This window comes from Pungitius pungitius, chromosome 12 (assembly GCF_949316345.1).
Source record: "Pungitius pungitius chromosome 12, fPunPun2.1, whole genome shotgun sequence".
Classification (NCBI taxonomy): domain Eukaryota; kingdom Metazoa; phylum Chordata; class Actinopteri; order Perciformes; family Gasterosteidae; genus Pungitius; species Pungitius pungitius.
In genome coordinates this window covers 9,351,642-9,363,743 of record NC_084911.1, presented here as the reverse complement: position 1 = coordinate 9,363,743, position 12,102 = coordinate 9,351,642, and the positions used below count along the sequence as shown (strand labels likewise).

Below are 12,102 nucleotides of genomic sequence, written 5' to 3'. Positions count from 1 at the left end.
AAGCCCATGAAAACCAAAAACTGTACTATGATAGAAGTACACGTTACCAGCCATATCGGGAAGGGGATCTCGTGTGGCTGCATAATCCTACCGAGGACCGTCTGAAACTTGCTCCACACTGGAAGGGACCCTACAGAGTCCTGACTGTGTTGGACTCTCAAGAAGAACATGGACTCATCTATCGTATTGGCAGTCTGCTGGATCTCCATGGACCGGAGCAAGTGGTCCATTATGACAGATTGAAACCGTATACCTTGCCACGGCCTGCTGGTGCTTCCAGTAGCTTCTCAGCTCTCCCTCACCAAGCACCTCCGCTGCAGGACGACGCGTCCCAGGAGGGCGGTGGAGGGGAGGAGCCTCGGGTTACTATTGGCATGGAGACTACATGGGTTACGGGCAACGGTAACCCACAACGGACTGTGACTCGTTCAAATAGAGCTGTGAAGCCGCCAGCATATTTAAGGGACTTTGTTACGTATCGCTAGCTGATGTTAATGTGATACAAGTGGAAATGTTTATTGCCATGTGTTCATTGCGGTAGCTGCACATGCAGTCCAAACACTATGGGGTATCAGCAATTTCTGGTATCCATTGAGATTAGTTTTGCATGTTTTCAGGAGGCTCTGCAGTGGGTGACGAATAATGTGTTATATTAGTTACTGTTAGATGTTGGGTTATAAAGACATGTTTGTCTGTTGTATGCAGCAGTTCAAATTTGGTTTAGAAACGGGGACGTTTCTTTATGGGGGTGGGGAGGTATGTAAGCTATTATTGCACTCCTGTTCCGGTGTAAGTTATTTTATTGTGAAGGAGGAGAGGAAGTAGAGGAAGGGTGCAGTGTTGTGAGGAAAAAGTGACGAGAAATAAAGTTGCGGCCGGCGTGGCGCAGAACCGGAGCCGTGTTGTTTTTTTTTTTATTAAACCAAGTATAGGCGTACCATAACCCTCGGCTACACTTGTATGCAGTTGGTCCATCATCAGGACCGGAGACTAAGTCACAGCATCTTGTCACACAGCTGATGGGTCACAAATCATCTACAATTATGGCACTTACATGTAGTATTATGTTAAGACAATGTCTTGATGCAAGTTAGCATTCTGGTATTCATTTCAGAGACAGCATGAAACAGTATCTGTTGCATCTTAGAAAGATCCCAGTAAACATTAAGCAAATATAATCTTATGATGAGCTCTCACATGCACATCAATTTATATACTGCACTTTCTATACATCCATACAAATAAATATAAAAGCTGTATACATTTACAAGATATTACATGGTGATAATATGTAGCCATTTGCATCAAAAATAAATCATATTCGTCAAGATCATGTTTTTTTTAAAACCAAGCTGATAACTCATGTGGAAAAAGAGGCATAGCAAGCATAACATGCATCTGGAGCTCCAGGGTGGTTGGGATGGCTCAAGGAAATCAGCTGGTGTGTGATCCTTACTTACATGCAAATGCTACCTTAAGTTCAGAGGTAACACAGTTCAGTGCATCAGAGAGCCCATTGGACTGTAAACACCTCTGACATTGGCAAAGCAATGTTTGTCACCGTCAAAAGCTGTGGTAAGAGAAACAACATCAACAGAGTTCCCTTAATGGTTATATGCTTTGATACTGAGTACAGAGTTGACATGAGAAGTAAAAAGGTAGGCAAAACATACAGACACTTATCTGCAGAATGAGATCATACTCTTTTGAATGAAACTCCAGATGTAAAAGTAGTTCTGAATCACACAGAACTCACCTTGGTGTCACTGCGGTAGGTAAAATCCCTGACTCCTTCCCCATTGGCTAAAACATATGAGGGTGGCAAAGGCACCCCAAACACCTGCAGCCCTCCCAGCACCAGACCATCCAGGTCACCATTCAGCCTCGTGGGATCACTCACCACCTGAGACTGAAGGAGACATTAAGGGACCATTTACAGGTCCTTTTTGTATGAAGTCGCAATGCAAATTTTACTCTTCTCTCTCTCTGTCATACCTGCCCAGCAGTGAAGATAACGTAACAATAATTTCCCACTTCAGACGTGTTTAGTGTGTCGCCGTCATCCCAGAACAAGTCGCCGTGGGCCCAGCCGCCCGTTGACAGAGCCACGGTCAGGAAGAAAGGCTTTCTGCGCGAGGCTGTGGTTGTCAAAGCCGGCTCCTTCACAAGAAAAGGCCCATCACAGAAAACATGATGAAATGATGTGAAATGCAGGCTTCTTTCAACTAGTTCAGCTTTAAAGGCATGAATCATGATGTCTAGATAGTTACATTTCAAAACCACCTTTGATCACACACACACACATCTTAATGTCAAATCATTTATACAGAAAACTACTGCATGGATAGAGAACAATTGTAATTAGAACATTCATATTTTCTCTCAGCAAAAAAAAAAAAAAAAAAAAAAGAATTCTAATTGCTTGCTTCACAGATTTTAATTGTGCATTATTTTGGAGAGGATATTTCCACCCTCAAATATTTTATCTACCGTATTGCCTCCCACTGAACCACAAATCAAACAAAAAGCGTTAAGCCAGAAGAGCGAGCTGCCTGTTGGTAGCAAACACCCACCTGCTGGGGGATAATATGTCCTTCCCTCACGTGGGCGTGGATGGTGTCCAGAGGCGCTGGCAGGAGCAGGTACTGACCCTTACTGTAGAAAGGCTGACCCTAATGAGCAAGGACCAGACCTCGAAATTTAAACAGGTAGATACTTGAGTAATGTGTTGCTACAGAAAGCCTCCCTTTGACATTAAGCAAACAAGAATGTATCGTTCCGCTCACATTGTGCAGGCTGTACCAAGTACCAGAGGGCAGATAAGCAGCCAGCTCTACTGCCCCTCGCTCTAGGACTGGGCTGATAAGAAGTGAACTCCCCCACAGGAACTGACGGTCTATGGCCCGACAGTTGTCGTCGCTCGGAAACCTAAGAGGGATGAATAGACAAGGAGCGTCTGGTCTCAGTCATTTTACATAGAACATATACAGGGTATAGAGAGGGCACGTACTCCATAAAGAGAGGCCTGGCCACGGTGGCAGCAGAAGTGTGTGCATGATGAAAGAGCGTGTAGAGGAAAGGGAGGAGGGAGTAACGCAGGTTCAATGCACTCCGCATGGCTGCCTGGGCCTTCTGCCCGAATACGTAGGGCTCCTGAGGCTGAGGGACACACGTAGACAATGAGAAGATAGAGTTACCTCTATCCATAATCCATGAAACAGATGGACAGCTCTCAAACGCAGTGGGAAAAAAAACAACTGTACCTGCTGAAAGAAAATGCACATACATAAGTACTAAATGAATCACACAAGTCAGCACACACACAGTCTCACAGCGTTGGACTTGTCGTTGTGGTTTCTCATAAACGGGTAGAAGGCCCCGAGCTGCATCCATCGTACGCACAGTTCCTCGTTGGTGTTCCCGCCAAAGCCACAGATGTCCGCCCCCACGAGGGGCACGCCGAACAGGCCGAACCGCAGCACGGCTGAAAGGTGCAAGTTCAAAGGGTCTGTTAATAACCTTCAAATGGTCTGTGGCCACTTTTTTTACTGAATAATCACGTGCATTAAAAAAAAAAAATACTTAAAAAAAAGTTTTTCAAAGAAAAGTCTAAATATATACAATAGTCATATATCGGGACGAAAAATGTAAAAGTTAAAATTTCTTCAAAATGTTTTTGATTGTTTGAACGTCTCCTCACCAGGGATGGAGTAGCGAAGCTGCTCCCAGTCACTCCTGACGTCTCCCGTCCACACGGCAGAGAAGCGTCCAATTCCAGGGAAGGAGGAGCGAGACAGGACGAAGGGTCTCTTCCCTCGTACCTTCACGAGAGCCCTAAAGATGCCAACCAACACCGCGATGAATGCAGTAGGCAATGAAAATAATAAAAAGCCAAAGAACAACTCCGTCCAGTATACTCAAAGATATTTATCACCTGGATTGTTTTAGCTTAAATCGACTACACCAGCATCCATGCAAAATGCATATTTCAATGAGGCACACCAAGGACTAGTACCACTATGCATGACTTTTCTGTCAAGCAATTTAAACAGATATTTTTGTTGCTTTATTCTGCTGATCGCTCTGCTAACTGCATCTCCGTTGCTGCACGGCCTGACCTGTGCGTGGCGCAGGCTTCAGTCAGTCCGTACATATTGTGTAGGTTGTAGTGGGTGGACAGCTTCTGCTGAGCCGACATACAAAGAGTCCCCGAGTTCAACTTGCCTCCAACCAACCCTGTTTGAATGACAGTCAGAGGTAGCGAGGAAAAAGCCAGTTATGTATATTCACATTAAAACGTCCATATTTGTATCTTAACATACAAACTAACCAATGTTTGTATGTCCTTAAGTAATAGTAACATGCAAGACGGATCCAACACACTTACTGGGGGTGTAGGGCGGGTTCTCAAGATCACCGTCAGGACAACCCTCCAATGAGCCCTGCACAAAACTGGCTGGCTCATTCATGTCCTGGAGGGTCCATAAGAGAACATCAGAGGAGTTCTTCTTCATGCGGCGTTAAGGTGCACACAATCCAAATGCAACCAGTCACGTACAACTCTCAAAACTAATAAACCTGACACATGGTGGTGTGTCAAGTCTTAGTGAGTGTATCTGTCATTAAATACTCACAATCCACAGACCATCCACAGGAACCTTAGAATGGAAATCTCTGATGCAGTCCTCCCACCAGCGGCACGTCTCTGGGTTGGTGAAGTCGGGGAAGGCAGTTGGGCCCGGCCAAACCTAGGCACGCAGAACGGACGCGTGCATGACGCACGAACATCACAAAGAGCGCATACAAGTCTAGAGACAAAAAGAAGGCTAACCTTCCCAATGAGGATGTCTCCAGTGGCATTTTTTATAAAGACGTCTCGTTTCAGTCCGTCATCAAAGGGCGAATAGGTTCCAGGGGGGCTGGTGCTGCTGATCCCTGGGTCCTTAGTCACAAACCAGGATGGCATGACTCAGTACCAGGCGTAGAGGTAACTTTGCTGCTCTCTGCTGGAAAAACGTTGTAATGGGTTGTGCTAATTTAGAGAACTACACAATACCAAAAGCACTTCTAAACCAGATGCATTTGTTTGAAATCAAATGTTAAATCAGCATCAGCACTTTGTGAAACCGCAAAAAATGTCACACCAGGATAAGGATGTACTTCAGGCCACTTTTATGGAATTCCTCCACCATCTCTGGGAGGTCCCCAAATCGCCAGGGGTCAAAGGTGAATACCCTGTCCTTACTGGCATAGTCCAGATCATTCCACTGCACATCCTGGTGATTAAAAAATAATAATAATAATAACTTAATTATCTGAGGATGTCACAACAAAAACATGAGTTGCTAAGCGTATATTGGACTATTACTACTATAATTTTCACAAATACGCATAACTTTGTACACAATAAATGTACATTGGTAGGGAAAACATGTCAGGTATAATAACCACTTATATTCCAAAGTTGTCAATTTCGTTCACCATGGGAAACGTTGCATTGTGCATGCGTCGCGCCACACGTCGGGTAGTGATGGTGGTTGTGTAACCCCAGCGACACAGATGAAAACCCAACGACCAATAGGGAGGCATCATGGGATAGCCTGGGGGGGTAAAGAAATTGCAAAAGCGTAACACATGAACACGTGCACCCTTTATCAGGTTTCCAATTCCTCCTGCTACCTGACGATACATTAGTGATTGTAGACACTGAAAAGACGCACCAATGACCCCGAGGTACTGTCGTAGAACACTCTGAGGGTCAGGACCCATGAAAACGTAAAGGTCCAGAATTCCACCGATGGCCACCCAGGTGAGAGCGGGGGTCGGCTGCAACACCACTTCTGCAGAGACATTTGACATGTAGGACAAAGAACATTCTGTATGGAAAGTAATGACCAAAATAAGGGCTGGTTGGTACCGATGGCATTGCTGTTAAGGAGGAAGACTCCATGTGCCAGGCCATCTTGCTCCTGTACGATGTAGAATGGGTGGGAGCCGTAGAGGTTAGCATCGGCCTGCGGAGACAAGTGTCAACCTTTACGACTTGAGCAGACGACAGAGGCAGGAAATGACAAAAGCATGACTTGATCAAAAGGGTTTGTCATGATTTAATGTGCTATGAATTAAAAGGAGATGAGGACTTCATTGACGTGTGTTTTATCGTTCTGGGCGATTCAACTACAGAATGATGTTCCCATATCTGATTCTTGAAAAGAAAATATTCAAGGTTGTAGACTATGAGAAATTAGTCTCCTTTTGTAGAGAAAAATTAAAAATGTGGGCAAAATCCTTTTGTCCAGAGCCCCTGCAAAGGACTCACATGAGGCGCCATGTCTCTGTTCCAGAGAGTCAGAGAAGTCCAGTTGAGGTCCAGGAGGAGGGAGGTGTAATGCTCCCCGAGACCAGACACGTGGGGCGATGCTAGTGCGGTGGACAGCTGCAGGTACTGATCAGCAAACAGCAGAGGAGCGACTGTGGTGTTCATGCTGGACGTGCAGGACACAGAGAACCAATGAGCATGATGATACTGAATAATGAATTTAATACCATTCACTGCAGTACCACAACCTCAATTATCCCTTACTATTGCTGATAAAAGTGGCCAATGACAGTTTATAAATAGGGTTAATCTATAGATAAAGATAAATAAGATATGAATAACATTAAAAAGATCAAGCAACATCATTTTTTAAATGTACAAAATACTGTTACTATGATGCCATTCATACAACTGTAAATTTTAAAAAGAGCAAACGGAGGTACTCACATCACCCTTCCATTGGATTTACGCCGCATTATGAAGCCAAATGGGTCAGACTGGTATTCAGTGGAATAGAGGACATCTTTTTCAGCAGTCTTTCTCGAAGGAACACCAGCTGGGAGTTTGACTTCATATCTCCGAGATGACGGATCTTTTAACTTGAGAGAAAATAAGTGCTACAAGTTTAGTTCTTACCAGCACACAGCAATGAACTGTGTTCATAGAAGAACATAAAGATGAATCTCTTAATATCATAGGTATGAATGAATGAAGAAAGTTTTTAATATGAAGTAATTCACACACGTTGGCTTACAACACGGCACCAATTTAAAAACTAGAAACATTAACTCCAAGTAATTTCAAAATGAGATCTTCTGAAATTCATTGGCTACATCAACAGTAAAATCACACATTTAGTCAAATATATTATTAAATAGTTATTTTTGAGACATTAGTCAGCATAAAAAACAGAAATTGACATTATTATTAGCTATTCACTATATTATACAGGAAATAATGACCTAATTAAATCCTCATAGTATGTACAACAGAAGAAAATGCAACTCACTTTACAATAAATCCCACATCTCTCAGTCTGGTTTAATTCTCAATGGACAAAGAAAGGTTCATTTTACTCTTTCAAAACATATTTCACCCAAACTACCGCAACACTCACGCAAACCTAATATGCAAATCCTCAGGGAACTCAAGTGGGCCCTAGTGCACATCCGGGGACTCACCGTGAGACGGAAGCAGGCTGCGGTCTCTTCGGAGACCTCCAGGTGTAGAGAGGGGATATCTCTGGGGAGATGGGAGGGGATGGACCGGGTCAGGGAGGCCTCCTCACCCCGCGGGGTGGGAATGAGGGCACCCATTTTGTAGCCAGGGTACAAACTGGGGTAGAAGCACCAGGGTGGTCCTGCATATTATGGGGCGCCGATTAACAACTTTGTGTTACTGCCAAACATTGTACTTGGAAAAGTTGTTGCATGCATTTACATGATTTTGATGTGAATATTGTCTTGCTTTTTTTAATTCATACGATAGTGCTAAATGTACGAAAACTGCGCAACATTTTACAAACGGCGTCCCTTACCTGCAGAGCTGGGCAGAGGGTCGTAGCAGCAGCCCCTCTCCGCACACTCCCTCCGGCTCAGCAGCCTGTCCCTGGCACAGTCGAAGCGGCTCTCCGGGGCCATCGTGCACGTATCCCCTCTGGACATATCAGTCGGTTTCGGCCTCTCTGGGAGGACTCCCTGTGTTTCCACTGTGATATTCTGCAGATGTGCTGTATTTATAGCAGGTCTGTCGTGTGCTTTAGTCTTATTTAGCTTCGCATCGTCTGATCTCACCAGGCTGGTCTGATTGACACACAGGTGGTTGATGTAGAAACACGTTGACAGCGCAAAGACAAGGAGGAGCCCAGCTACCGTGCGGTCACACAGCGGACACATACCCTCCTCGCTATGTAAGCCGTCCGTGGGGCTCTAATATGTTCAGTGGGAGAGGAAGTTTTAACAGCGACTGCATGAAGCAGCTAATGGAGAGTCACTTACTGGTTCATTTCGAGGACGTGACCATTGGATGTATTAGCTGCTAGCTAGCTAGCTTTAATCTATCGGGCTGTTAAGTACGGTCAGAGCTATTATTTTACATTCACCAAACCCACTACGTGCGGGGGAGGTGTCAACACACAAGTTGTGTTGCATAAGAGAAGCGGAGTCAAGACGGACAAAAGTGTGCCAAAATAAAGTATGTATGTAGGATCGACGTAACACCAAACTACGGATAGCACTCTAGCTCAAAATTGTTAAAGACAACGCTGGTGGAACGTTTTTTGTTGTCTCGTTATCATGAAAATATCTGATACATTAAGAAAAACATCCCACCCATATCTATGGTTAATAAAATCAGCTGTTTTATAGTTATTGAAATTGATATCATCAATGTTTTCGTATCATAATCACACTTTGAGAGATTTGTTTGATTTCACTCTTAAAGGGACAGTGCACCTCTTTGACCGATCCAAATCTACTAGGGCCAGTTGTTCAAAGGTAAACTGATCGGATTTTGGTTATCGGATTGGATCAAATCTTGAAAATGAGTTGTTCAAAAGGGAAAGAAGGAATCTGAAATCAGATTAGATCAGGGAATCCAATCCTAGTTTTAATCTGGATCAAACCTTCAGTTTGTGTTGTTCAAAACTTGTCAGTGGGATTTGGATAACTTTGATCCAAAAAAACAGGATTATCCTGATCCCAACAGGGGGTAGGATTTCAAGGTGGATTTCCGGAAGAAAATGTAGTAAAACTTTAAAATTGGTTAAATAATACATTTGTATCATTTAGTGTATATACTTTTATTTATATTTTGCACTTGACTTGTGTAACCGTTGTAACAGTGATAAAGTAGACATAGGCTAACAATTAAGCTATTCAGTATAGTAAAGTAAAAATAAAATAAAAATGATCGTGTCCCCATGAAATAATCCCCCAAACAGATTTCAATAAACAAAAATAATATATTCATTTTTCGGTCATTCATCACCGTATATTAATTTCAAAGAAACAATCATCAGAGATGAGCCTGTCAAAAATAATGTCTAACAATTGCATCCCTTACTATACGTCCAGTCAGTCCCTGATTCTGACAGACCACCAGAGGTTGGTCTGGTTCTTCAACAGGCTCAGGTGCATCACAAACATCATCACAGAGAGGGACATTGCGCCTGGGGCCTGTTTCAGAAAGGAGGTTAAGTGAAAACTCTGAGTATGTTAACCCTGAAATGAGGGAAACTCTGAGTTTTCTGTTTCAGAATGGGAGGTATGTTAAACCTGAGAAAGCAGAGTAAGTCAAGCCTGTTTCAGAAAGAGAGGTAACTTATACTCAGAGTCAGTTACCATGGCAACTTACTCTGTGAACCTAACCTGGTCGGGAGCAGGTTTTCTTTGGGAAACCCAGAGTTTATTTCGTCTCCTCCCCTTTTTTAAAGAGGAAGTGGTATTTAATCACCTCATTCATTCTTTCGGTATTCATTCATTGCGCACATTTCAGTCACGCAGAGCGCATCAAATCAAGTGAATGAAATGGCATGTCCTTTTATGGACGATCCTGTGGATGAAGAGGCTGCATTAATCCGTAGGGAGTTGCATTTACGTCGGGAGAGGATTTTGAGACCCAGAGTGGATTTTTTGTCATATCCATATTCATTTTTATTTGAGCGGTACCGTTTTTCTTTACAGTCAATAAGATACATCCATAATCTCATCCATCCTTACATCAGAAACATCAGCCATCGCGGCCGTGCTCTAACATCCGAGCAGATGCTTTGCGTTGCATTACGTTTCTTTGCAAATGGTAGTTTTCTGTATAACATTGGGGATGCAGAACATATCAGTAAGGCTACTGTTTGCAGAGTTGTAAGGAAAGTGTGCCTCGCTCTTAAGCGCTTTCTCCGAATTTTTGTGCTGTTTCCTGGGCACAAAGCCGTGAAAGCCATCAAAGAGGAGTTTCACAGGATTGCAGGTCAGTGATGTATAAATCGGTTTAAATGAGGCTAACCTGATAAATGACGTTCAGTTAAGAGCATATTGCTGCGACCCCTGGAAGTAAACTAATAATAGAATTCCTTTTAGGATTTCCGAATGTGGTTGGATGCATTGATGGCACACATATTCCCATCATTGCACCTTCCGAAAATGAAGCGGACTATGTCAACAGGAGGTCCATCCACAGTATTAATGTGCAGGATTGCACCTACATGAAAATTAAAATTAGGTTGAATAACACACTGTTCTTCCAGTTTCACTTCTGATATTATAACAGTTGGGCAAGTCACTTATATTACTAACTACAACTGGCTTCTTCAACAGTGTAATTAGATTAATGTAATAATGACTATCTCTAGAAAGTATTGGTCTACTTATTACTAATTACTTTCTAAATCCCATATCAACTTCAACCACTTGAACAATACAAGGAGAGACAAGAAACTGCACTTTTAATGCTTTCAAATAAACATTATACAATTGCATGAACTATTCTTGAAAAAATATATCTTTTAAATTTGATGTTAAATCCACTATTGTTTTATACAGAATTGCTTTATAGTTTATGCAGCATTAAATGCAATTACATCAGATTTTACTTTAAATTACGGAATTAAATTAGTTTTTAGATTACATAGAAATTAATTACACACAACACTGTATAACAGTAATTCAAATGTAAACTTACGCATTGACTCGAGCAGCTATTTTCTCCCAAGCTAACTCTCTGTCCTTCGCCGCTGCAGCCGTGTTGCTTTTTTTTAAAAATATATGTTCGTACTCTCCATATGCTTGCATAAGCACATCCAGTTCTGCTGGTGAAAAATATGAAGACCTCTTTTTGTCTGGCGCTGTTGCCATGGTGACTCGTAATATCTGCGCTCCATTGATAATGGCTTTTTATAGTTGTGGTGCACGCGCTTAACTCAGAGTAGGTCAACTCAGAGTTGATTGAACTAACTCATTTCAGCTGTTCTGTAACCGAAAACTCAGAGTTTCCCATCTCAGGGTAAGTCAACTCAGAGTTCAAGTTTTAACTCAGAGTTGGTTGAACCTCCTTATTGAAACAGGCCCCAGGTAGCGATGTTGTGCAGGACGATACACGCAAGTATTATGTTGCATGCTCCCTGTGGTTCCACTCGCAAGTAGTTAAGGCATGCAAAGCGTCTCTTCAGAACTCCATTTAAACGCTTAATGGCACATCTTGTTTTGCAATGAGCAGTGTTGAAGCGTGCCTGCGCAGGTGTGGTTGCTGCAAGAAAAAGAGTCATCAGCCATGGTAGGAGTGGATAGGCACTGTCTCCTAATATTATGCCATCCGGTCGGTTGGTTTGGAGCTCTCTGTATAAAGCACTCTCTCTCAGGATGCGTGCATCATGAACAGACCCAGGCCACTTCACGACACAGTTTGTGATGATGAGGTCAGCATCGCCCACAAATTGGATGTTGATGCTGCGCCTCCCCTTTGGGTTGATGTACTCCCAATCCCTCTCATGAGGTGCTTGGATATGCACATGAGTGCAGTCAATAACCCCAATAGTATTGGGCATATTCCCCAAAATAAAAAACTTGTGCTTGGTCTGGGCAATCTGAACATCCTTTGGAAGTGAAACAAACTGATTGACCAGGCTGGCCAATGCAATTGACACAGCTTTCACTACATCACTCACAGTTGATTTGTCCACTCCTATATTGTCGCCAACAACTTGGTAGAAAGTCCCAGATGCATAGAAGCGCAGAGCAATGAGGACCTGTTCTTCCACAGACAGACTGTGGCTCCTTCGGGTTCTCCGT

General features: G+C 43.1%; 1 protein-coding gene across 2 annotated transcripts; it reads right to left on the bottom strand.

The window, feature by feature from the left end:
* Window positions 1-961: 961 nt before the first annotated feature.
* On the bottom strand, window positions 962-8,657 carry gaa (alpha glucosidase). Of its 2 annotated transcripts, XM_037476362.2 has the most exons (20): window positions 7,857-8,587; window positions 7,501-7,679; window positions 6,767-6,918; window positions 6,320-6,485; window positions 5,918-6,014; window positions 5,721-5,840; window positions 5,482-5,600; window positions 5,145-5,276; window positions 4,832-4,942; window positions 4,635-4,748; window positions 4,388-4,472; window positions 4,119-4,236; window positions 3,701-3,834; window positions 3,333-3,484; window positions 3,011-3,159; window positions 2,787-2,928; window positions 2,574-2,672; window positions 1,996-2,160; window positions 1,757-1,909; window positions 962-1,570 (listed from the first exon to the last, which is right to left on the bottom strand). In XM_037476362.2, exons 1-20 carry the CDS (start codon window positions 8,212-8,214, stop codon window positions 1,505-1,507), a joined length of 2,811 nt encoding a protein of 936 aa, XP_037332259.2. In that variant the 5' UTR covers window positions 8,215-8,587; the 3' UTR covers window positions 962-1,504. The 2 variants fall into 2 exon arrangements, with proteins under 2 accessions (XP_037332259.2, XP_037332260.2); XM_037476363.2 differs by lacking the exons at window positions 962-1,570; window positions 1,757-1,909 and having other exon boundaries at window positions 2,026-2,160; window positions 2,574-2,692; window positions 7,857-8,657.
* Window positions 8,658-12,102: the final 3,445 nt, after the last annotated feature.

Excerpts from the sequence above, each read along its gene's own strand:
- gaa (XM_037476362.2), bottom strand. The coding sequence starts at position 8,214 with ATGTGTCCGCTGTGTGACCGCACGGTAGCTGGGCTCCTCCTTGTCTTT. Across the intron at positions 6,015-6,319 it reads ACAGAGACATGGCGCCTCAT|GCCGATGCTAACCTCTACGG; the intron begins GTGAGTCCTTTG and ends TTGTCTCCGCAG. Across the intron at positions 5,277-5,481 it reads ACAATGCAACGTTTCCCATG|GATGTGCAGTGGAATGATCT; the intron begins GTGAACGAAATT and ends TTTAATCACCAG.